The 26,786-nt window shown below is 38.7% G+C and overlaps 1 protein-coding gene and 1 pseudogene across 4 annotated transcripts; both read left to right on the forward strand.

Moving 5' to 3' along the window:
- The first annotated feature begins 110 nt into the window (after positions 1 to 110).
- On the forward strand, positions 111 to 5,243 carry LOC123610351 (annotated as a pseudogene).
- An 11,178-nt stretch (positions 5,244 to 16,421) lies between these two features.
- Positions 16,422 to 21,204, forward strand: DNAJC19 (DnaJ heat shock protein family (Hsp40) member C19). Of its 4 annotated transcripts, none has more exons than XM_045502871.1 (7): positions 16,422 to 16,588; positions 17,085 to 17,196; positions 17,428 to 17,479; positions 17,559 to 17,632; positions 18,713 to 18,792; positions 19,350 to 19,420; positions 20,915 to 21,204. In XM_045502871.1, the coding sequence occupies exons 2-7, from the start codon at positions 17,122 to 17,124 to the stop codon at positions 20,983 to 20,985; spliced, it is 423 nt and encodes a 140-aa protein (XP_045358827.1). In that variant the 5' UTR covers positions 16,422 to 16,588; positions 17,085 to 17,121; the 3' UTR covers positions 20,986 to 21,204. The 4 variants fall into 4 exon arrangements, with proteins under 4 accessions (XP_045358827.1, XP_045358826.1, XP_045358829.1 ...); XM_045502870.1 differs by having other exon boundaries at positions 17,088 to 17,196; XM_045502873.1 differs by lacking the exon at positions 17,085 to 17,196.
- Positions 21,205 to 26,786: the final 5,582 nt, after the last annotated feature.

Raw genomic sequence — 26,786 nt, forward strand, 5'->3', positions numbered from 1 at the left:
CCTTTAACTGATGGACAGAGATATGGGATGGGGAAAGGGCACTTGGAACAGAGAGAATCGCTTGAATAAAAACCCAGGGGCAGTGGACTTGAGTGCACATCTGGAGAATAATGGTAACAAATCCTATTTGGCAGGACTATGAGGTTTATGAAGGGAGAAGTGGAAGAGTCTGGAATGATTGTGTGGTGGGTGGGCTAAAGAAGTTGACTATGCAGTCACCAAGGACATCACAGTTGCCAGGAAGAATTTCATGGGGTTTTTGCAATGGCCTCTCTTCAAGGACTCTAGAAGATGATTTGTTTCACAGTAGAGCACTACAGCAATGAGATGCTTATGACAATTAGCCAGGAATGAATCCCATGCTTCATTCTGGCCACCAAATAACTTACGAACGCAACACGTATCCCCTTAACTTCAGCCTACGTCAAACTGAAACTCCCAAACGGGTGCCTAAAGACACCTTGTTTTATTACATCTCATCTCCTCCACCATCTACCTCCCTGAAAATGTGATTTAAAATGGGACTTCAGACAGACCCTCCAGTGTAGCTTTTGTTTCACATGACACTATGTTATTAATTCATGACACTATATTATTAATAATATTCACCAACAAGTCTCAGACCCACTATTTCACCCTCATTTAGTGGCAATCTCCTGCAATCAAATAATTGTGCTTGTCTGTCTGGCCCGGGCACAAGATGCACTTACACAGACTGTTCTGCTGGTCAGTTCCATTTGCTGACAGCTCAGCAGGGAGGGCTCAATTTACTCAATGCATAAAGCTACTACATACACGTGGAACCCTGGCTGGGGAAGGGGGAAAAAGAACTGAGAAACACAACAGAAAAAGACATGCAAAGATGGAATGAAATGGAGGGTTGATTGGGAAATCTCCGTTTGGAAAAAGGCACCTAGGCTACCCCAATTTCCAAGTCCCCTGAAATTCTGAGTGCCTCAATTTTCCTTCCTCACAGACTGAGAGCAGAGTCTTTACCCACAAATACATGCCCCCTAAGTGCTGTCACCCTGGTCAAATACATTTCATTTTTCTCACTGGCCCTCCACTCATGCTCTGGACCAAATAAGGAGAACAGTTCTGGTAATTAAAAAGTAAATCAGGAAGTCAGACTAAGATGCAGTAAGGAAAAAATGAAACAGCTTGAGAAAAGGGAAGCAAAAATCACAGGAGACATAGTTATAAATTATTTTATAATAGCCACAGGGCAGGGCAGGCTCAGCTGACTGGATGCAGATGAGGCTGACTGGAGTAAACAGTGTCTGGACCTTGGGTCCTCCTTTCTGGCTTCATAGCAACCCCTCCACTTCCCATTACCCTAGGTCTTTGAATGGTTCCTACCTGGGCAGTCTTTGGTCCCACTTGTTCTAAATCTCTTCTTTCTTCCTTTCTTTCTGTACTCCAATTAAAGTATTCCTCTTACTAGTTATAACCCCAAAAGTATCTCTTAAAATACTTCACAGAGGAGCTGTTGATCACAGCTCAGTATTCATATCCAAACAGGGAACAACAAGATGAATTCCCAATGGTAGATTGTCAGGTCATGGCAGGATCAGTGGAGGAAAGGAGGGCAGGAATAGGATAAGTGGAGGTGGAATGAAGAAGGAAAGGAAGAAAATATATACTGAGCACCATTTAGTTTTACATATAGCATTATGTGAGCAGCTGCCTACATAAGATTCCCTAGGCTAAATGGTTGTTAGTCAGGAACTTAAGACTCCATTAATCCAGATCTGAGATAATTCCTAAAAAACAGTGGTCAGGAAAGACAGGAAAAGGTAATTCTGTGACCCTCTCATCTCATGACCCTAACATTACACACACCTGGAGTGTGGACAATAAGGGTGGGCAGTTACTGAACTGTGTCAGCGCTTTAGAAGTCAGTCAACCACTCTGAGGCCCTGTATAAAGCAAAGCTGTTGGGGAAAAAATGGTCTCTACACTTTCTTCTCGTTCTTAAATTATATAATTTAATTTCATCAAAATTATTAGATTCAGTTAAAATAATTGAATTAAAATATTAACTATAAGGTTAAAATATGTAATTCAATGCATTTGTCAAATTTCCCCCTCTATAAGGTCATTCCTACAGCAGATAAACATGCTTTTATTTCTTCCATCTTAAAAAAACAAAAACCCCTCCTTACACTATTTCTCCCTCTGGGAACTGTCCTCTTTCTCCAATTCCTTTCTCAGCAAAATTCTTTGAAAGAGATGTCTTATAATCCCTATCTCTATTCTTCTGTCCCCATCACAGCACAGAAGCTCTTCTCATATCACCAGTGATCTCTAGCAGTCAATTCTCAGTTGTTGTTTCATTTGACTATTAGCAGCATTTTACACACTTCTCCACTCAACACTTTCTTCATTTGACTTCCAGGACACCACATTCACCTGGTTTCTGGTCACCCTTTAGAGTCTAACTTTCTGGTTCTTCCTCATCTCCCTGAATTCCAAACACAGAGGATCCACAAAACAGCCCTTATTCCTCTTCTTTCTCTCTCCACTTAGGCAATCAATGATTTCATCTGTTCTTTGGCCTTGAAGACTATCTCTGGGCTGATGACTCCCAGACCTCTCTCTTGACATCAGACTTATACATCCAAAAGCCTATGTGAAAACATTCTTTATATACCTAATTGATATCTAAATTCAAATTTAACATGAAAAAAGTTCCCCAGCTTGTTCTTCCTGAAGTCTTTCTGGTCCCATCCAGTGGCAACTCAATCCTTCCAGCTGCTCAAGCCTAAGCTTTTGGAGTCACTGTTGATTCCTTTCTTTTTCTCACACACTACATTTCCTCCATCAGCAAAATCTATCAGTTCTTTCTTCAAAACATAAGCAGGAGTCCGGCCCTCCTTTCCATTTCCACTGCTACCATCATCTCCTACTTGAATTATTTCAGTAGCTTCTTAGAACAGTCACCACCCATGTTAGAGACAGACAGAAAGCATAGCCAAACAGAGTAACTGGGGAGAATTTAATAAAGGAACTATTTACAAAGGTATCAACAGGATTAAGAGAAACTCAAAATGATGGCCAAAGTGTCTGCGTCTAATAAGGCCACTGGGGCCTTATTAGTAGTAGTAGTCACTACTACTCTTAGACTTGAAGGAGCAAGGAGTGGGAATAACACACATATGTTCACATGCGAACACACACATACGACAGAAACTGTATTCTTCAGTGGACAAACTCAGTCAGCCTGTGGCAACCACTAGGTATGAAGATGGAGAAATGAACATCATTAACTGACTGTCCTCCTACCTTCTCATCTTCTGATCATGGACATAAATGAACCCCAAGCCAGAATACAAGAGAGCTTCCTAACTTCGTGTGTTCCTCTGGGATATAGAGCAGAATGGAAAATGACAGAGAAGGGATCTGTAGGGAAAAACAATACATCTGGCAAAATATCCTCATCTGCAAAACAGAAATAAGTATTATTGTCATGAAGTAAAGTGAAAATAATCTACATAAAGAATATAGCACAATGTCTAGCACATAGGTTTTAGGGAAAAACAATCTTATTTGCCTGGTATCATATTTCCAAGTGTGGAATTTTATGGAGCTATGCTTTCCATACTTCCTATCATGACCAATTAATGGGCTGTAAACTTCATGGGTTTTCCAAGCATTTTTTTCTAAGAAACAGAAATGACCAGCATACATCTCATGAAGTAAGGATAAATATTGTCTCAAAAACATTCATTTCAATTAAATTCAATTTAAATACACATAAAATTCAAACTCAAAATAATACCTAGGACTCAGAATGTTTTTTCTCCTTCCATTTGGGAGCTACTGAAGCCTTGGCTATCTCACCCCTCACTTATCTCGTGACCACTACTTCCTTGAACTGCTCTTTTGTAATCTGGGATTTTGCTAGCAAAACATCTTTGGCTCAGATGAAATTCAAAGAGGTATTGCCCTGGCTTGGGTACCCCAACTGGTAAGCTACACTGGAAGACATATTATTTTAGTATTTAAAGATGGAGTTGTTCAAATTCTTGAACTCTGCGATCCAAAAGGCCTCACAATTTTGCAGAAAGGAAGAAAATTTCAAATGCAGATATTCATTTGAAATGGTTTTTCAAATCCTATATTGCTTGTGTCACTGTTTTACCTTATGAACATGATGGAGAAATTCTAGCTACAGGGAATAAACACCAAATTGTCTTCTTTGAGGTAGAAAAAGATTATAAGCTAATCGATTATGTTACTATTCTTGGACCTGTTTGCCAGTTAATATGGTCTTTGACCTCCCATCCTGAAAGTACTTTACTGATTATCTGTAAAACGGCTATGCTCTTGAAACTCTATTTCCAACCATTAAGGAGGAAGGGGAAGATAGTGATGTAGTTTCCTATGAAATCAAAGACATGTGCATAAAATGTTTCCATTCCTCAGGTGTCAAATCTAAGATTCTGTGATTAACAGAAACAGAAAAGAGAAATAAATAAAAGGAGCCAGAAGAGAAAGAAATGAAAGAAAGGAGGAAACGGACAGCAGCAGAGATGAGAGAAGATGGAGAAAAGGATTTCCAGGGCAAAAAGGAGGAAGAGAAACCATTACCTGAAATCTTTATTCCATCAATTCCCTGTCACATCCTCTATGGATTTTACTCTGAGCCAGGGAAGTTCTAGGCTTTTTTGGGAGGGTATGATTCTGGTTTTCTATATCATTGTGAGTTCCCCCCATATGACAAAAGTAGTGATATCACAGAAAAGAAAGATGAACTTGTTGATTTTCATCTTCTTGAAGATACAGAGGATAATACCATCCAAACTATCACTGTCAGCATTAACCAAGATATGATGTTTTTTTGGAATGCAAATGCAATGCAAATTGCTCAAAACAGAGCAATTCAAGTCTATATCGTAAATCAGAAAAATCGTTCATTGACAACTATGGTGGACTACTGGCACTTCAATATGCATGACAATATGCATGGATGGATTAAAGGCATCTATCCTAGCTTGATGACCATTTCTTGGTGACTACTGGAATAGATAATAATATTTTTGCTTTCACCATTTTTTCTGAATTTGAGCTAAAGAAAGCCATCAAAGCCCAAGTGCTGTCGCTCAGGTTTGGAACTGAAGCAGAGCCAATTACAGAAGACATTGAAGATCCCAAAGCCTACGGTATTGAGAACGCCAGAAGAAAAAGAGAACATGATAAGTTAATGAAAGAAGTGAAAGAAATATAGGTGGGAAGAAAGAACAACTCAAAGCTTTGAGGAAAAAAAATTTGGAAACTCCTAGAAATGAATGAATAATTACCAAAGCGAGACATCTGAGTGGCTCAGTCATTTGAGCATCTGACTCTTGATTTTGGCCCAGGTCATGATCTTAGGGTCATGGGATTGAGCCCCGTGTCAGGCTCTGCACTGAGCACGGAGCCTGCCTAACATTCTTTCTCTCTCTCCTTCTCTCTCGCAAACAAACAAACAAAATTAAAAAAAAAAATTACCAAAGCATACACAATTTAAATGAACAGATTTTGATCTAGATTCCAAAATTCATGCCAAGATTGACAGCTTATAAAATTCAACAAGTGGGAAAGGAATTTGCTTCGGAAGAAGAGAAACATCAACTTGGCTTCATGAAGCTACAGAACAGATTTCATGATTCATTGGAAAGTGATACTATTGGGGAGCCTGGGTGGCTCAGCTGATTAAGCATCCGACCTCAGCTCAGGTTGGGATCTTGCAATTTGTGGGTTTAAGCCCCACATCGGGCTCTATGCTTACAACTTGAAGCCCGGAGCCTGCTTCAGATTCTGTCTCCTTTCTCTCTGCTCTTCCATGTTTGCACTCTGTCTCTCTCTCTCTCTCTCTCTCTCTCTCAAAAAATGAATAAACATTAGGGGCGCCTGGGTGGCGCAGTCGGTTAAGCGTCCGACTTCAGCCAGGTCACGATCTCGCGGTCCGGGAGTTTGAGCCCTGCGTCAGGCTCTGGGCTGATGGCTCAGAGCCTGGAGCCTGTTTCCGATTCTGTGTCTCCCTCTCTCTCTGCCCCTCCCCCGTTCATGCTCTGTCTCTCTCTGTCCCAAAAATAAATAAACGTTGAAAAAAAAAAAAATGAATAAACATTAAAAAAAATTAAGAAAAAAAAGCAAGTGATACTATTGTGGTTCATGCCATACAAAGTGATCACAAGTATCCTCCTATAGGTTTGTGAAGCCCTCTAAGTACTCCAAGTCCAAATGAGTAAGTCAATCAAAGAGAAGAACAAGTAAATTGGAGAGGTTTGAAAAAGGGAGCTGGAGGAAAGGGTGGCCAGAAACATACAGGTGGGATTATTAGTGTGCTGGAAGAATCGATTACAGAAAAAAGGAAGAAATGTCGGCATAAAACCCTAAGTGAAATTATAGTGGAAAATCAAATTGAGAAAAGGAGGAAATATATAAAAGCTGAAAGGGCCCAATTTAAGATTCAGCAGTGAAAAACAAGAATGGAAGAAACTATACAACAGTAAATCTTATGATGACTATGAAGATCCCAAAGATGCTCAAACTATCAAAGAGGCCCAGTTGTAACACGGCAGACTTCAATCTGAAGACAGTCTCAGACTATAAGATACCTGAGCACATGAGAATAAACACTGTCAAGAAGAAAGAGAAACTGGGACACCCAGACTCCATGGCCCATTCAAAGAAAATGCACATGAACAAGTGCATCCTCTCTCTTCAAGACCTTAAAGTGGCTGTCATCAAAGAAATACAGTGCCTGGTACAAGAACTGAAGAGCATTCAGTCGATTCTTCCCCACATATCCCAGCATATTCCTAGTCCCCAAATGCCCCAGATACACCCAGGACAAGTTCCAGAAAAGAGATTTCAATATGATGAGGAAATGCTCCTAGTTTTAAGCAACAGTAAATGAAGAGTCAAGATGAAAAGGCTCCCTGAAGTGGAACAGGCAGCATCTGCAGGCCCAGGTGGAGGATTCCAGGTACAGGAAAACTTAACAAAGAATGTCGGGAGAGGTATGAACAGCTTATCCAAAAAGAGAGAGATGGTAAAACTATAAGCAGAATAGAAGAAATAGTTTGTCAACTAACGATCGGAAAGTTTGGCGGTATGATATACCTAGAAGTCCTTCAGACGGTTTCTGTGAATACAACGCTTGGAGAGCTAAAGATCAAGAAACTTTGAAAGGAATTACTGAATGCAAAAGAAGATGTGGTAGGAAAAGCTTGCTCAAGTGTGATGGGAGCTGATGACAAAGACCAAGGAACACACTGAAAAGCTTCATCAGATGAATGATTTATGTATCGAAAAGAAGGAACCTGAATCTCGGTTGAATACCTAAAGAACCACCAGGGCACTGCCTTCCAGGGCCCTAGGAAAGCAGACATTGTGGCAAAAGAAAAGGTCACAGAACTGATCCAAGTCCAGGCAGAAAGGATTTGGGTCTTAAAGGAAGAGGTTTCTTTTACTTCAGAAAGGTGGTCTCATCCTCTCACCCATTCAGCCTCCACAAGAGAATAAGATGAAGCCCGTATGCATTGTCTCTAAGTATGCCTTTTTCTCAAATCCATCCAGGATTTCTGACATAGAACTGACCAGAAGTTGTTTCCTTGTCTCCTGCAACAATCCTATTATTTTAAAGTAAACTTATCTAAAAGTCTAAGACCAGATCCAGTCATACAGTTTTAATAATTTTTCTCCAACTTGGTTACCTTAGAACTGACTGAAGCACTTAACATCTATTTCCTATTGAACTGAATCATTTTTGATCCGTTTGGAACCCAGCGGATTGAATATGGAGTCTCAGAAGGCTGTACCTCAAAATTGCAAGAAAGCATCTGTAATACATCGTGTCTTAGTAAATTTGTCTCTTGGTTATTGGAATTTTTAGCCATTGGCAAGACAAACTATCATTCAGCAATCTGTGAGAAAACTTGCTTTTTTCCAATGCTTAGAAAATAAACTCTGAAGTCAAGTGTTCTCTGAGAGGACAAAAAGTAAAAGCACAAACTATTCTGCCAACATTATCTTAGAATAAGAAATGCAAATTAGAATTCAGACATTGTTAACTTCACAGAGCAGTTATTTAAGGGTTCAGGATGCAGGAAACACAAAGCAGTTTGCTTTGGACTGGCAGAAATCAGGAGACTACCCAGTTTCCTGAATCACCTCTGGTTTCAGCAAATTACTCAGCTCTGAATGGAGTAGTGTGTTTTACAAAATGGTCAATAAGGAGGCTTTTCTCTGAAGATGTTTGCAGCTCTACCAGTATTCTAGGTATTTCCATAGTTTCTCATGTCCTATGCCATTTTCTTTCAGGCTCTAGTAGAGTCATTTGCTGTTTTTGATATAGATCCAGAAGAAATGGTAGGTTACATTGCCCTGAGAGATCATCTCTAACAATCACTTTTGATTGTGCATAACATTTTTTTTAAGTTTATTTATTTATTTTGAGAGAGAGAGAGAGAGGGAGAGAGAGAAGGGGGGAGCATGATTGAGCGAGCATGAGTGGGGGAGGGGCAGAAAGAGAGGGGGAGAGAGAATCCCAAGTAGCCTCCTCGCTGACAGAGCCAATGCAAGGCTCGATCTAAGAACCATAAGATCAAAAAAAAAAAAAAAAAAAAAACAACATAAGATCATGACCTCAGCCAAAATCAAGAGTCAGATGCTTAAGTGACTGAGTCACCCAGGCGCCCTATGATTGTGCATAACATTTTAACTAATTTGAAAGTGTCCTTTTCGTTTGGAGGTTAAGTGCTCATGGGAATTCATGGCTGTACCCACTTATGGTCCCACTGATATTTGGATTCCTATTAGTAATAGAACAGAGCAATTTAGATTCAGAGCTCTAATATTGGTCCATATTAATGAGCTACTCCAATGAGCTGTCCCAGAGTATAAACTGATTGCTGAGAAGCAAAGGTGAAGAAGCTAATATTGCATCAATGCAGAAAGTGACTCAGCAATGTCAAGTCTTCCTAACCTGATGAGGTTGCTGATCTATGCCCCAAATTAGATAGGACTTGTTTCTTCTCATAGATTTTTTCCATATTCCTAATTAAGAGGTCTGAATATGTCAGACCTATTACCATAAGTCTCTGGTATAGGAGCTTCTATACTGGAGAACATCCTTTACCTGCTTTTTCTGTTGTATGCCCTAAACTATGTGTGCCTTTCAAGCATTTTAAAATATGTGTCAGTCATTGCTACTCCGCCCACCAACTCCAGTTATACACCACAGCACAGGGGAAGTGCCCTGCAGGTCCTCACCACGCCAGGGACTATCCAAAATGACCAAGCGGAAAAATTCCCCTCAGAAGAATCTCCAGGAAATAACAACAGCTAATGAGCTGATCAAAAAGGATTTAAATAATATAACAGAAAGTGAATTTAGAATAATAGTCATAAAATTAAGCGCTGGGCTTGAAAACAGTATAGAGGACAGCAGAGAATCTCTTGCTACAGAGATCAAGGGACTAAGGAACAGTCACGAGGAGCTGAAAAACGCTTTAAATGAAATGCAAAACAAAATGGAAACCACCACGGCTCGGATTGAAGAGGCAGAGGAGAGAATAGGTGAACTAGAAGATAAAGTTATGGAAAAAGAGGAAGCTGAGAAAAAGAGAGATAAAAAAATCCAGGAGTATGGGGAAAATTAGAGAACTAAGTGATACACTAAAAAGAAATAATATACGCATAATTGGTATCCCAGAGGAGGAAGAGAGAGGGAAAGGTGCTGAAGGGGTACTTGAAGAAATAATAGCTGAGAACTTCCCTGAACTGGGGAAGGAAAAAGGCATTGAAATCCAAGAGGCACAGAGAACTCCCTTCAGACGTAACTTGAATCGATCTTCTGCACGACATATCATAGTGAAACTGGCAAAATACAAGGATAAAGAGAAAATTCTGAAAGCAGCAAGGGGTAAACGTGCCCTCACATATAAAGGGAGACCTATAAGACTCGTGACTGATCTCTCTTTTGAAACTTGGCAGGCCAGAAAGAATTGGCACGAGATTTTCAGTGTGCTAGACAGAAAAAATATGCAGCCGAGAATCCTTTATCCAGCAAGTCTGTCATTTAGAATAGAAGGAGAGATAAAGGTCTTCCCAAACAAACAAAAACTGAAGGAATTTGTCACCACTAAACCAGCCCTACAAGAGATCCTAAGGGGGACCCTGTGAGACAAAGTACCAGAGACAACACTACAAGCATAAAACATACAGACATCACAATGACTCTAAACCCGTATCTTTCTATAATAACACTGAATGTAAATGGATTAAATGCGCCAACCAAAAGACATAGGGTATCAGAATGGATAAAAAAACAAGACCCATCTATTTGCTGTCTACAAGAGACTCATTTTAGACCTGAGGACACCTTTAGATTGAGAGTGAGGGGATGGAGAACGATTTATCATGCTACTGGAAGCCAAAAGAAAGCTGGAGTAGCCATACTTATATCAGACAAACTAGACTTTAAATTAAAGGCTATAACAAGAGATGAAGAAGGACATTATATAATAGTTACAGGGTCTATCCATCAGGAAGAGCTAACAATTATAAATGTCTATGCGCCGAATACCGGAGCCCCCAAATATATAAAACAACTACTCATGAACGTAAGCAACCTTATTGATAAGAATGTGGTAATTGCAGGGGACTTTAACACCCCACTTACAGAAATGGATAGATCATCTAGACGCACGGTCAATAAAGAAACAAGGGCCCTGAATGAGACATTGGATCAGATGGACTTGACAGATATATTTAGAACTCTGCATCCCAAAGCAACAGAATACACTTTCTTCTCGAGTGCACATGGAACATTCTCCAAGATAGATCATATACTGGGTCACAAAACAGCCCTTCATAAGTTCACAAGAATTGAAATTATACCATGCATACTTTCAGACCACAATGCTATGAAGCTTGAAATCAACCACAGGAAAAAGTCTGGAAAACCTCCAAAAGCATGGAGGTTAAAGAACACCCTACTAACGAATGAGTGGGTCAACCAGGCAATTAGAGAAGAAATTAAAAAATATATGGAAACAAACGAAAATGAAAATACAACAATCCAAACGCTTTGGGACGCAGCGAAGGCAGTCCTGAGAGGAAAATACATTGCAATCCAGGCCTATCTCAAGAAACAAGAAAAATCCCAAATACAAAATCTAACAGCACACCTAAAGGAAATAGAAGCAGAACAGCAAAGACACCCCAAACCCAGCAGAAGAAGAGAAATAATAAAGATCAGAGCAGAAATAAACAATATAGAGTCTAAAAAAACTGTAGAGCAGATCAACGAAACCAAGAGTTGGTTTTGTGAAAAAATAAACAAAATTGACAAACCTCTAGCCAGGCTTCTCAAAAAGAAAAGGGAGATGACCCAAATAGATAAAATCATGAATGAAAATGGAATGATTACAACCAATCCCTCAGAGATACAAACAATTATCAGGGAATACTATGAAAAATTATATGCCAACAAATTGGACAACCTGGAAGAAATGGACAAATTCCTGAACACCGACACTCTTCCAAAACTCAATCAGGAGGAAATAGAAAGCTTGAACAGACCCATAACCAGCGAAGAAATTGAATCGGTTATCAAAAATCTCCCAACAAATAAGAGTCCAGGACCAGATGGCTTCCCAGGGGAGTTCTACCAGACGTTTAAAGCAGAGATAATACCTATCCTTCTCAAGCTATTCCAAGAAATAGAAAGGGAAGGAAAACTTCCAGACTCATTCTATGAAGCCAGTATTACTTTGATTCCTAAACCAGACAGAGACCCAGTAAAAAAAGAGAACTACAGGCCAATATCTCTGATGAATACGGATGCAAAAATTCTCAATAAGATACTAGCAAATCGAATTCAACGGCATATAAAAAGAATTATTCACCATGATCAAGTGGGATTCATTCCTGGGATGCAGGGCTGGTTCAACATTCGCAAATCAATCAATGTGATACATCACATTAACAAAAAAAGAGAGAAGAACCATATGATCCTGTCAATCGATGCAGAAAAGGCCTTTGACAAAATCCAGCATCCTTTCTTAATAAAAACCCTTGAGAAAGTCGGGATAGAAGGAACATACTTAAAGATCATAAAAGCCATTTATGAAAAGCCCACAGCTAACATCATCCTCAACGGGGAAAACCTGAGAGCTTTTTCCCTGAGATCAGGAACACGACAGGGATGCCCACTCTCACCGCTGTTGTTTAACATAGTGCTGGAAGTTCTAGCATCAGCAATCAGACAACAAAAGGAAATCAAAGGCATCCAAATTGGCAAAGATGAAATCAAGCTTTCGCTTTTTGCAGATGACATGATATTAAACATGGAAAATCCGATAGACTCCACCAAAAGTCTGCTAGAATTGATACATGAATTCAGCAAAGTCGCAGGATACAAAATCAATGTACAGAAATCAGTTGCATTCTTATACACTAACAATGAAGCAACAGAAAGACAAATAAAGAAACTGATCCCATTCACAATTGCACCAAGAAGCTTAATACCTAGGAATAAATCTAACCAAAGATGTAAAGGATCTGTATGCTGAAAACTATAGAAAGCTTATGAAGGTAATTGAAGAAGATTTAAAGAAATGGAAAGACATTCCCTGCTCATGGATTGGAAAAATAAATATTGTCAAAATGTCAATACTACCCAAAGCTATCTACACATTCAATGCAATCCCAATCAAAATTGCACCAGCATTCTTCTCGAAACTAGAACAAGCAATCCTAAAATTCATATGGAACCACAAAAGGCCCCGAATAGCCAAAGGAATTTTGAAGAAGAAGACCAAAGCAGGAGGCATCACAATCCCAGACTTTAGCCTCTACTACAAAGCTGTCATCATCAAGACAGCATGGTATTGGCACAAAAACAGACACATGGACCAATGGAATAGAATAGAAACCCCAGAACTAGACCCACAAACGTATGGCCAACTCATCTTTGACAAAGCAGGAAAGAATTTCCAATGGAAAAAAGACAGCCTCTTTAACAAATGGTGCTGGGAGAACTGGACAGCAACATGCAGAAGGTTGAAACTAGACCACTTTCTCACACCATTCACAAAAATAAACTCAAAATGGATAAAGGACCTGAATGTGAGACAGGAAACCATCAAAACCTTAGAGGAGAAAGCAGGAAAAGACCTCTCTGACCTCAGCCGTAGCAATCTCTTACTCGACACATCCCCAAAGGCAAGGGAATTAAAAGCAAAAGTGAATTACTGGGACCTTATGAAGATAAAAAGCTTCTGCACAGCAAAGGAAACAACCAACAAAACTAAAAGGCAACCAACGGAATGGGAAAAGATATTTGCAAAAGACATATCGGACAAAGGGCTAGTATCCAAAATCTATAAAGAGCTCACCAAACTCCACACCCGAAAAACAAATAACCCAGTGAAGAAATGGGCAGAAAACATGAATAGACACTTCTCTAAAGAAGACATCCGGATGGCCAACAGGCACATGAAAAGATGTTCAGCGTCGCTCCTTATCAGGGAAATACAAATCAAAACCACACTCAGGTATCACCTCACGCCAGTCAGAGTGGCCAAAATGAACAAATCAGGAGACTATAGATGCTGGAGAGGATGTGGAGAAACGGGAACCTTCTTGCACTGTTGGTGGGAATGCAAATTGGTGCAGCCACTCTGGAAAGCAGTGTGGAGGTTCCTCAGAAAATTAAAAATAGACCTACCCTATGACCCAGCAATAGCACTGCTAGGAATTTATCCAAGGGATACAGGAGTACTGATGCATAGGGGCACTTGTACCCCAATGTTCATAGCAGCACTCTCAACAATAGCCAAATTATGGAAAGAGCCTAAATGTCCATCAACTGATGAATGGATAAAGAAATTGTGGTTTATATACACAATGGAATACTACGTGGCAATGAGAAAAAATGAAATATGGCCTTTTGTAGCAACGTGGATGGAATTGGAGAGTGTGATGCTAAGTGAAATAAGCCATACAGAGAAAGACAGATACCATATGGTTTCACTCTTATGTGGATCCTGAGAAACTTAACAGGAACCCATGAGGGAGGGGGAGGAAAAAAGAAAAAAAAAAAAAAAAAAGAAGAAAAAAAAAAAAAAAGAGGTTAGAGTGGGAGAGAGCCAAAGCATAAGAGACTGTTAAAAACCGAGAACAAACTGAGGGTTGATGGGGGGTGGGAGGGAGGAGAGGGTGGGTGATGGGTATTGAGGAGGGCACCTTTTGGGATGAGCACTGGGTGTTGTATGGAAACCAATTTGACAATAAATTTCATATAAAAAAAAATGTGTCAGTCATTAAAATAAACAAATAAACAAATAAATAAATAGATACATACATACACACACATACATTAAATTCAGTGCGTATTTGTGTGTGCATGTGTGTGTGTGTGTTCAAGTATGTATGTATTCTCTGTAATGTAAAATGTATTTCTTACTAAGAGATCATAGTCTCAAAGTATTTGAAAGGCACAATGCAAGAACACTTTATCCACTCTCATCTCTCACTTATTCTTCCCCAAGAAGTTACTTACCTGACTAGCCAATTTGGGAAAAAAAATTGAGCAGAGTCCTTTCTCATTCTCTTGTCCCTACAAGCTCCCTCTTTTGTCTTCTCTTACTCTCTGTAGTAGACAAAATAATGGCCCCCAAGATAGCAGGTCCTAAAATCAGGAACCTGTAAACAATACCTTATATGGCAACGTCTCTGCAGCTATGAATAAGGATTTTGAGATGCAGATATTATCCTCGATTATAGGATTGGGCCCTAAATGCAACTGTTGCATCCTTTAAAAGGGAGGAAGAGGAGATTCTATACATAAAGTCAATCTGAAGACAGAGTAGAGAGAGATTTCAAGATACTGACCTTCCCTGAAGATCGAAGTGATGCAGTCACAAGTCAAGGAATGCTGGCGGTCAATAGAAGTTAGAAGAAGCAAGGAATGATTATCCATTCTTCAGTTGCTGGAAATTTCAAAAGATTAATTTTAAAGGTTCTTTCCATGCCCTTAGTGTGAAAAGATTACCAGACTTATATCTATGAGTGAGGTGAGATATCCTGAGAATTGGGAAGGCTCTGCACATCAACTTGTACTTCTACATGCCTCATAATAATAATGGCCAATACACTGAGTAATAATTACATGCAGAACACACCATGTACATAATTCGGTGAGGTGTGCATCATTACCCTTGTTTTACAAATGAGAAAACTCAGAGTCACAAATAACTTATCCAAAGTCCTACAACTAATGACAGAACTAGGTTGTACATCTACTTTGATTTGCCTCCAAAAACAGAGCCCTGTCCACTTCAACTTCAAGTGTCTCTCTGTGTTACCTATCCTTGGTTTCCTGAGACTGGGCTTCTGTATGTTAACCTGTTCCTCAAGCAAGCTGTATGCTGCAGTTTGTACATACAAAAATATACATAATAAGAAATTCTTTACATATTACATAACAAGAAATTTTGTTCACAAGAAATGACATTTACAAAAATATCAGGGCTAGAAGAATTCTTAAAGATCCAAATAGCGAATCTTTTTACAGAAAGGGAAAACAAGGCCAACAAATTTGCATACATGTCTAATATGCAACCAGCTAATCAAAGCAAAATTTCCTTGCAATGTAAGCAAATTTTTAATACTTTGTAAATTCTAAGTGGAAAGTAACTCCAAACTTACTTGATCATCCAAACACTGTAAAACTTCGATTAATGTCTCCGTTACTTTTCTCTTCCCAAGCATATATGTAGGGCTATATGAAGCTGATGCCTTGTAATGGCAAAACCACCCCTACTTTTTGAGGGGTTGTGGCGATTTGGGGATCCCGTGATCAGAATACTAACTGTATTTAAAGTGGTAATTCCACTTCACAAAACAAACCCCAAATATTCCCACAAGGTCCCATCAAGTCACAAATTAAAATTCTTTTAAATATGAGAATGCTACCGAGCACCCCTGAAACACAGTGTGGTTTGTTGTTTTAGTTTTCTGGGACATATTCTCGTTTGCTATACTGGCTTGCTACATATTTATTTGGCTTCAGGTGGAACTGTTACTGCACATTTAAGAATATTCATTACCCTCGACAATCATAAACGAAATAAACGGTGAATGCATGTGCTGAGAAGGGAGGAAAAACGTTCTGAGTAAGGCTACACAGTATTTGTTCACGCCCTGTTGCACCAATACCTTTCCCCACAGGAATTTCCAAATACCTCCGGCCAGGAAGCAAAGGGCAAAACACAGAAAAGCCCCAGCTTTGAGCCCAGTAAGGAGGCCATCCGCCCACCCATCAGCCAATCTGAAGCCGTATTCCGCACCTGCCCACTGCTTGAGCGACCTTTCCCCTACGGCCCACTGCGGTCCCCTTTTACGACAGTTTTCCGGCCTAATTTGCGGCCGCTACTGCCGTATTTCCTGGGCACCTGTGTCTGAGCGGTTTGTGCCTGCTGGTGTCCGCGTCGCTCTCTGGTAGGGGCGTGAAATTTTGTGGCTGCGGCATTTGGTCTGGAATGAACCGCGCTCTCGGTGGAGGCCGGGGAGCCGAGCCAGAGCCATGGTGAGTGCGGTTTTCTGGTCCCCTGGGCGATCTCGGGCCCAGGCCACAATCTCAACTCGTGACCTGGGAGGAGGGGAGCCGAGGTTGTCTCCCCAGTGAGACTCTGAAGATGTAGGGCCCCGAAGAGTCGCACCCTCTAGGACACAGAGCTGCTGGCTCAGCTCTCTAGGGCCTTTGTGTTCTACTATGGCCTTTGTGCAGGGGGCTGCAGTCCCTGGTCCATTGTCTCCGAGGCTGAGAGATTAGTGGAAACGCGTTTGATTAGATCTGCCCTTCCGCAAACATCCTAATAGTACCTTCTCTACTTTGCTCTTTTTCCTTGGCTCTTGCCGATACATCTCTTCTCGGTTCCTGAACACATTTGGGCGTCGGTTCTGTGGTCGAGAGACGCCCCAGTGCCGAAGGCACTCTGAAAAGCGAGTCTAGTGAAGTCCACATTTGACGTTGAGATGCGTTATCAGAATTCTACAGTGACCTTAAACAGTTCTTTCTCTAGCAGAAATTTTATTTCCATTACTGTTGATTGAACTTGAATGTGGCCTCATTTGCCCGGAGATGCAAAAGACGTTTTCAAAGGGAGGGAAATCATTCTTTTCACTGCTGTAAAGGTAAATATGCAAGTCGGCTCGCCCTTCCCTTTCACAGTGAAAATCCAGTATCTCTACAATGAATTGGACATAAAAGTCCTTTTAAAGGGCCATTGGGTAGGATATTTTCATCCTAAAAGTTGTTTCTCCCTTTGAAATAAAACTTGTGATGAGGTGGAATGGGAGAATGGGTACCATAGAGAAGGGTGATAATTAAAAGAAGTAAATATTTACTCTGCTTCCCCTTACCAGGCCAGTACAGTGGTAGCAGTTGGACTGACCATTGCTGCTGCAGGATTTGCAGGTTTGTTTATGGTTTGGAAGTGGAAATGAAGCAGGGAAAGTTGGAGACTTTTTAATTATTTTGTTGCTTTTGTTTTTAGGCCGTTATGTTTTGCAAGCCATGAAACATATGGAGCCTCAAGTAAAACAAGTTTTTCAAAGTCTACCAAAATCTGTAAGACTTACTAAACATTTTTGCTAATTCTTTGCTGTGTTATGAAGCCCAGAGTCACATTTGAAGAGGGTAAATTTCCAAACATCCATGAAGCTCTTAAGAGATTACTTTGGGCCCCTTCTCTTGCTTCCCGCAAGAAGGGTTCTGAGCTTTGTAATGTTGTTACCCTGAAAAAAATCAAAATGTTTTGTGTGACAGATTTGGGGCTGAGGGATTAACACAATTCTGGTACCATGAAAATCAATTCTACTTCATTGTGTAGATACTATTAACTCCAGCATCATTTGTCCACAAATTCTTGCCTTCCCTTATCTGCTCTACATCACAAAAACACAGCAATCTAGGAATCTGCAGTGATCCATTCTTAACTGTGTGGCCCTGGCATTCTCTAATAGATACTTGGATATCACTGGAATTAAGTAGGCTATAGAGTATGACTGGATATGAATGTCACACCTTCCATGGTCACAGTTCAGAATGAAATTGGCTGTGGCAGCCTGTTGAGTATTTATTTTTATTGTTGTGATTGAATGTGAGAGAATAGAGTGATGGTAGGCTTTACCAGTATGATCTCTGACATAACAAGGTCAGAAGAGCTGGTAGCATAATTTTCTCGATACTTAGTCTTGTTTTAGTAGTTGCCTTGACCCTCAAAATACCCTTGACTCACTCATCTGAAAACATCTCCAAATCCTTTTCTTGAGGAACTTGTTTTTCTAAAACATATAATCATATTCTTACATCAAATTTTTTATCTGTAACACAGCTAACTTGGAATAATCTTCCTGTTATTCCCAGAACTGGCTTTGAGGCACTGTTGTTTTGTCTTACATTTTTAAGACAGTTTTTCTGGGGGGAAAAAAAAATATGGATGTTTAACGATCATTAAAGTATTTGCTGCTACTTACAAAGCTAAAATACCATAGGAGTTGCAGTTAAAATTCTCTGAAAAGTCTTAATTTTTCTGCTGTTTCTAGGAACAGTTATCAAAATTAAACTTTCAGTTTTTCAGTTATCAACTTTAATAAACATTCAGTTTATTCTAATAACCCATTTTTACGAATGCATTTCCTCTTTCAGGCTTTCAGTGGTGGCTATTATAGAGGTGGGTTTGAACCTAAAATGACAAAACGAGAAGCAGCATTAATACTAGGCGTAAGGTAAATAATTTCTAATATTTGTAATATTTTTCTACAATTCTAGAGCTATGAGCAAACATAAAAAGATCTTTTGTTAAGAGTTATAATAGTTGTATACATTTTTAAGATCTAAACACTCCCTACAAGTCCATTGAGAAGGCACTCTGGTACATAAGCACTCAATTCATTGAAAGGCTTTTAAACAGATAATTGCAGTGCTCAGTGTTGTTCTCTAGAACACATTTTTTTTTTTTTTTTTTTTTTTTTTTGTGGTGAAATTCTGCCTTCATTTCCAGATACTTAAACATGTTTTACCTTTCAGTAAAAGGGTTTTTATGATTATCAAGTTCAACTAATTTTTTAAGAATGTCTTATTTTTCTAAGGAGCAGTTTAGTCCCTTGATTCAGAATATTCATCTTCCTTTTGTGATATGAAAGAGGTTCCTAAACCACTTCTCATATTGTTTTGATGACTTGACTCCAGTTTCACAGCATCTTTAATTGGCTTTTATATACAATTTTTTGATGTGATCCAGACATAGTCTGAAGTAAACTATACTTTTTCCTTTTTAAATTAGCCCTACTGCCAATAAAGGAAAAATAAGAGATGCCCATAGACGAATTATGCTTTTAAATCACCCAGACAAGGGTAAGTACCTGTTAAATTCTTACACATGTTTTAAAGTGACTAGTTGTTACTAGTGGAATAATTTCATATTTAATTCTTGGCTGTTACAAGGGAAATGCTTAAATCTGTGTGTAAGCACTGTTGCCCAGGCTGGATCCGTTTTCCGGTGTCTTAAAAGAATAAATCCTGAGTGAAAAAATTTATAGAATAATGACCATGTCATTTGAAAGTAGGGGTAAGCATTAACAATGTTTTCAGATCTTAAGTAGTGATAAAATGTGACTTCTAAATACTATTAATACTACTGTTTTTTTTGGGGGGGGGGCATATTCTTAAAGGAAATGTTAAGTTCCAGTTAAACTAAAAATTTAATTTTTTCTATCCATTTAGACCTTTGAACTATAGGTTTCCTAGTTAGAAACCTATAGGATATATTTCTCTCTGATACATATCTAAGTAGCCTTGGCTGTGTTCAAAGAAAGCAAATAATTATTTAGGAATACCAAAATAGAGACCACAAAATACATGTTCCAGTGCACAAATCTTTTTACTTTCGTAGGATAGGCCTTTCATTAAGAGTGTTTTGAGTTTAAACTTGATTGTGATTGTTTTTATCTGACTGTAGTAGCCTCCTTTAACGAAATTTAGCTTGCATTAACTGGGGGGGCTTCTGATTCATTAAGTATAGTATGGTGCCTATAACATTGCATTTCTACCAAGCTTCTTACTGGGATGCTGATGCTTGCTGGTCTGAGAATCACACTTTGAGAATCATTGCTCCAGCAGAGTAGTAGGAAAGCACCTGCAGATAACATCATGAAGGCACAATTAGTAACATGAAAAGAGAAAAACTGTGAAGGATAGAAAAGGAGTGCAAATCATAGTGGGGTCTTTCCAACAAAGCTCAGAAACCTCTGAGAACATCATGTTTTCAAAATAACATAGTACAATAAATTCATGTTCATTTACAACTTATAATCATCATAAATAGGTAACATACACCATTTCAAGGTCACATGTGGAGGTGTTTTTAATCCGATTTGTCAAGTTTAAGTTTTTAAAGGTGCCATTTTTGTGGAAATATTCCTCATGTGATTTACTTCGTTTACTGTTGATCATACATATTACCATACATTTGGTGATCTGGTTGCAGTGTCCTCATTATTTTCTGCTAATTCCACCTATCAGATGAGCATAGGGATCCTTGAAGAGAATAGGTTTTCACCAAGCAGAAATTAAGAAGCCATATTATAACTATTTCTTTTGGGGCACCTGGGTAGCTCAGTCGATTAAGCAGCTGACTTCAGCTCAGGTCATGATTTTGCGGTTCGTGGGTTTGAGCCCCGCGTTGGGCTCTGTGCTGACACCTTAGAGCCTGGAGCCTGCTTCTGATTCTGTGTCTTCCTGTCTCTCTCCCCCTCCCCCACTCCGGCTGTGTTTCTCTCTCTCAAAAATAAATATTAAAAAAATATTTTTTTAATAAAATAACTATTCCTTTTTTCTTTCTTCCTATAGGAGGATCTCCTTATATAGCAGCCAAAATCAATGAAGCTAAAGATTTACTAGAAGGTCAAGCTAAAAAATGAAGTAAATGTGTGAATTTTAAGTTCTTGTTAGTTTATGTATATGCGTGCTAGCTTTTTATAATAAAAGGCCTCAAAGCTACAAATTTTAAAAATGATTTAGCACAAGCTAAACCAAAGCTTGGGTATAAGTTTCTTTGAATTTGAGGATTTTAAATCAGATGATAAAATATTTGGAGATTTAACACTCAGTAATTATGGATAAATGCATACCATCTGAATAGAAATATTTTTCATTATTCATTTAGCGAGTAATTTTCTTACCCACTTCAAGGCAAAATCAATGTGACAGTCTGACTTTGAAAGGGCTCCCAATCTAATGGGATGCTGATAAACTGGTAATTAAAATACAGCGGGGATAGGGGCACATGGATGGCTCAGTCTGTTAAGCATCTGACTTCAGCTCAGGTCATGATCTCACAGCTGTGAGATCAAGCCCCACATAGGACTCGGCACTGGGCATGAAGTCTGCTTAAGATTCTCTCCCTCCCTCTCCCAGGCTCACACACGTGCACACACGCATTCTCAAAAAACAAAAACAGAAACAGTGGGGTATTAGGATGGCATGAATTCACACAGGTTTGTTATAGGAGGGATTCATCTTATTGTGAGAAAAGGCTGTTCACAGTTCAGAAAACTGACCCCACTGCTTGTAACCTTAAATTTTAAAAATGAATTTAGGTACATCTTTGACCTAAGAAATATATCTAACTATATTATTGACAATTTAGATTTCATACATTAAAAACTATACCACTGTAAGATGTTAGAGTATAGGTCTTGTTTTTAATCAAGAAAATAATTACATTGTATTGAACTAGCCACTTAAAGAAATGGAAGAAATATATATATATATATATATATATATATTTGCATAATAAAGTTTTGCATTTGCTATAACCAAGGTTAACCATAATTAGTAAAACTGAAATGAAATGCTCTCAGTTATCAAAATACTCAGCTTGGCAGCTTGGACTACTGGAGAATTTATACTCCTATTTAAATGATATTTGAGGGTAAAATGGCTATTGTCCTAAACCTAAAACCTAGGGATCTTAACCACAAGACCTGTATAAAACATATGAAGTAAATAAGTAGTCTGTGGCCACCACTGGAAATACTATCTTTAGCTCTAAAATGGTAATTTATACTACCTATCATCTAAACCTTTCAGTCATCTTAAAGTTCCTAATTGTCAGTGGAGAACACAAGACCTTCAAGGTCAAAATGGTGGAAGGCAATCATATTTAGTGTTGGAATGTGTTTACCTGCACTTCAGAGTTGGGTTAGACCTGCTCTAGGTTTATTTCCCATCCTGTTTCCTTGTTTAAAATCCGATCGAGTCCACTTGTTAAGATTTAGAGTATGAGAAAGCACCAGTTTACAGCAGCCATGGGTGTTACATATGAGAAGTCTTTTTTAGTAAAGAGGTATGAAGGTAGTTTGTGATTCAAAGTAGTTATGTTCTAGAAGTTACTGAAACACTGAATTTAACACCGAACCATTTGTTCATACCTCTGAACTTCTGGGTCCCATTTTTATCAGCCAGTCAATATATAACCTTGTTTTATGTGTGCTTCTATTTAAAGACATCTTATTCATGTTGTTGATTCATTAACATTAAACTTGTAGTCAACAATATGGCTCCTGTCAGCATATCGCAGCCTTGTGTTTAGGAATGCTAGGCAGCACTTCACTAGGCTTGAGGACAGTTAAAAGGGAAAGCCATCAATAAGGACAAAAATGTGAAGAACCTGGCATTAAATGGACCACAGAAGGCATACCTGTTTACAGTATAAATGAAACAAGGCAAGCTTCACTTTGGGCACTGGGTGATTAAATTTTTCACTACTCTTTATGGCCACGAATGACTAGGAAAAGTACCTACACATGTTGATTTGGGGGTTACAAATAAATTTTACCAAGTAGGTGAATTTGCAAATAAGGAATCTAATGAAGAAGACCAACTGTATTTTGGCTTACTAACCTTTTATTTCAGTCTTTTCGACTAATCAAGTTTCTTGAACAAGAGCTTTGAGATATTATCAATTAAAACTAAAAACAAATTTTTGAAAGACAAATAGAGTGTTAATATGCCCACAGGCAGTCAAGCATGAACCTTGAAAGGGAAAACGTCATGTAGTAGGTATATTTTTAGGTGTGTAATACAAATAGCACACCTGTTTAAAGGCAAATATTAAGACAATGAAAAATGCTTTAAAATAACACTGAGCACAACAAAGCATGTTTTTCTTTCACAGTAATCAGTTTTATTTCCTCTAGGCTTACCTTAAATGGAAGAATCCACATTTCATTGTAGGCTATTAAGCACTCCTACCATTTTTCTTGGGGAAAGGTCACTTGCGAGAGGGCTTCCAGATCATAGTGGGTAATTGATTCAAGTATGATCTGTGTAAAAGGGCCTTCCTCTTTTAATGTTTTTTTTTTTTTTTTTTTTACTGAAATACTTGATGTGTAATGTTAACGTTGACTACTTAACAGTGTGCTAGACAAGCATTTAAGCGTTTCACAAGGAAACAATAGTGAGATTAAGTAATTTACCCAAAACAGCATTCTGAATGAGAAGGCTGATCTTTCTCAAACCTAAAGTTCCATGCTTTGTTAACCTCTGCACTGTGGTACCCTTCACATATTTGAACACCCAGGGATATTTGCCTTAGTGGTAAGGAAATTTGAGTCTGGGACTTTGTCCTTATACCTTCAGCTTGGGGCCTTTTTATCAGTAGGTACTCAAATGGTTTTTTAAGGGTGGGGTGGGGGGGGAAGTGGAGGTATGAAAACAACACTGGGACATAGGAATATCTGGCATACCAGAGATTTAGTTCCCCTAATTTTGCCTTGACTGCCTCAGAGTTGACATTATGAGTCCTATGCTGCTTTATAAAAAATGCTTTGTTGGTGAGGAAAGTAGGGTATAATAAGTGGTTCTCAAAGTTAAACCTTTTCCCTCTCTTATTTTCCAAATGATGGAAATACCTATGGGGGGGAAAAAAATTGGGATGCTTGGGTGGCGCAGTTGGTTAAGCGTCCAAGTCTTGATCTCAACTGAGGTCATGGTTTCACCGTTTTTGAGTTCAAGCCCCCCATCAGGCTCTGCACTGATATTGCAGAGTCTTGCTTGGGATTCTGGTTCTACTTCTCTCTGACCCTCCCCCACTTGTGCTCTCTTTCTCAAAATAAACTTAAAGAAAATTCCAGTTCTACAAAATCAGTATCCCAGAACACCCAAACCATTCAAGAACTTGTGTGAAAATAGGTGGAATATTCATACATATGTATTCTAATTCTAGAAGATTGATTATATGGTTTTCTCTGCTATCCTTACTCTAGAATCGAAGCAAAAAAGGGCATAAGGCAGCTAGAAGTAAAAAGTAGGTAACTAGCATCTTTAATACAGGGGTAAAACCCTAAGCATGTTAACTGTGCCACACTACAGTTATATTCAGTGTACTGAAAATGTACACCTTACCTTAAACCCTGCGTCAGAAATGATTATTTAAAAAATTCACTCAGGCAGAATGCTTCAAAGAGTTGACAAGTCACGTTTAAGTTTCAACACTCAGGCTAGAATTGAAACAGTTGTTTCAATGGGAGAACAGGATAGAAAAAATATCTAAATTTGAGATAAAGTACAAAAACACTGTTTAAAATGTTAGAGTGGGTTTTTGGTTATAAAAAAGAATCTTGGACTGAAAGTAACCTTGAGTACCAGGAAACATCAATGACCTAAGCTCCTTTTGCTCTTGGCACTGTTGAGTACTGTGTATCTCTGCTTACAGCCAAAGCCAAGTGTTGCCTTAGCAACAGAATATAGAAGGAGCTTCTATCCAGTGTTACTAGTTTTTCCTGACCAAAAGACAATGTCTACAATCCAGTGTTAAGGTCTAATATGAATATGTTAACACTTGCTGTTACCTTAGTACAAGTGCAATTAATGGCATGTCAAAAGTAATGTTTACATTCTTCTTTACAACCTGAAAATGGGCAGGTTGAAAATGAAGCTCAAACAGGTTGACACAAGCTCCAAGGCAATATAAATTGGTTTATCCATAAAAACTGTGGGAAATTTTTTGCAATACTCTCTAAATTAAAAAATGAGCAACTACTTTTGACAATGCAAGTAAAAAAGTTACAAAATTATTCACAGAATACCCCTGTAATTTCACCCCAAGAAAAATTTACCAATCACTGAAACAAAGAAATTTGGCAAGTTATTAACTAGTATACTAGGGAATAGTGGGGCTTTAGGACTGAGATCAGTGAAAAATAATCTTGCCCTTGCTTTTTGCTATCTTTAGACTACACATGGCATAGTTGGAAATGTCTGGCTTAAGTACACAGAAACTCCCAATTCTATAAACCTGTACCTGCAATTTTGAAATTACCAAAGTAGTAATACGCAAACCAAATGTACTGGTGGAGATCCTCTTAAAGAGAAAGCTACATGATAGCCTACACCTTATTTCAGTACTTGAAGTAGTAATATAGAAGGTACAGATGATTCTTTATAACGTGATCCGCTGATAACCTTTTAAAAAACAATACATTTCTGAGTGTATGTACATCTCTCACCAATAAGGGGTTTTCAGGATGATTAGACTCCTGGTTGATTTCTAGAGTAAAATGATCATACTTAAAAAATCATACATAAGAAAATGCCACGTTTGTAGGTCAAAAATGGTCAACTGTGGCAATCTCCTGTATTTCAACATATTGGACTTTCAACGAGTGCAACTTCAAATTACTACCACTTGCCAAAATTTAACTATATATAGCAGACTGATTGTTGCTTTGAGTTTCTGAAATAAAACCCAAATGCTATCAAAGGTTGTGACTACTATCCATTCAAGAAAGCTAATAAAACAAAGTTTAAAAAAGGAGTCCCCAAATTCACTATACCAGATGTCCTTATGAAAAACATAGGGGATCCTGGGAGGGGCCCCTGAGTGGCTCGGTCCATTGAGAGTACCTTGATTTTCAATTCAGCTCAGGTCATGATCCCAAGAGCAGAGCCTGCTTGGGATTCTCTCTCTGCCCCTCCCCTGCCTGCGTGTGCACTCTCTCAAAAGAAAAAAGGTATAGGGGATCCAAACCATAATAGCAAAGGTAGGAAACTCAGTGAGGATTCACACCATCCTTTTATCTTTTGGAATAATGCCAAACACAGATCCAGTTCAATCCAAATTCCTTAAAGCCTTCTAGAAAATCCAAGTGTAAAAGTAATTTACCTTTACTCTCCAATAATCACCAGTACAGGGCTTAATGCATTACAACCAGGTTTTCCATTCATCTGTCCTTCCTTAGATTAAAAGCTTTATTGTAGGCATAGCCTGTGAGAAAACTAGGTTGATTTCAACCTCAAGAAAATGCAAATCTGTGTGAAGTTGTATCTGGTACTATTATCCAATCTAAGGGCAACATTGTTAATATGCCAACTCTGCAGAGACCTCTCCCAAATTACAAATCAGATTTCTAGCAAATAACCGCTACAAAAATACCCGATGTTAGCATCGAGGTGATGGATCCGAGCTACTAAAGAATGGCTGACATGGAGACCCAGAAAACAATAAAATACCAGCTACTTTTGCCTCTTCCTCAGTAACTTATTAGTGTCTCTGTTCTTAGATATTTTACTTCCCTAAGTGTACCTGTATTTGTTTTGCACAACTATTTAGGCAACTTCCCTCAGTCTTGTTCTAAGGAATGTCTGAGGTTTTCATGAACAGTTTGATGTCCTGCTTAACTCCACATTAAAATACACAAAACGACTTAAAAATTGGTGT

The sequence above is a fragment of the Leopardus geoffroyi genome, chromosome C2, assembly GCF_018350155.1.
Source record: "Leopardus geoffroyi isolate Oge1 chromosome C2, O.geoffroyi_Oge1_pat1.0, whole genome shotgun sequence".
In the NCBI taxonomy this organism is placed as follows: Eukaryota; Metazoa; Chordata; class Mammalia; order Carnivora; family Felidae; genus Leopardus; species Leopardus geoffroyi.

Bases quoted from the DNA above. Each gene is read 5' to 3' on its own strand.
- DNAJC19 (XM_045502871.1), top strand. From the start codon at position 17,122: ATGTGGCCTCATTTGCCCGGAGATGCAAAAGACGTTTTCAAAGGGAGG. The intron at 18,793-19,349 runs GTAAATAATTTC...TTTTTAAATTAG, and splicing joins GCATTAATACTAGGCGTAAG to CCCTACTGCCAATAAAGGAA. The intron at 19,421-20,914 runs GTAAGTACCTGT...TTCTTCCTATAG, and splicing joins TTTAAATCACCCAGACAAGG to GAGGATCTCCTTATATAGCA.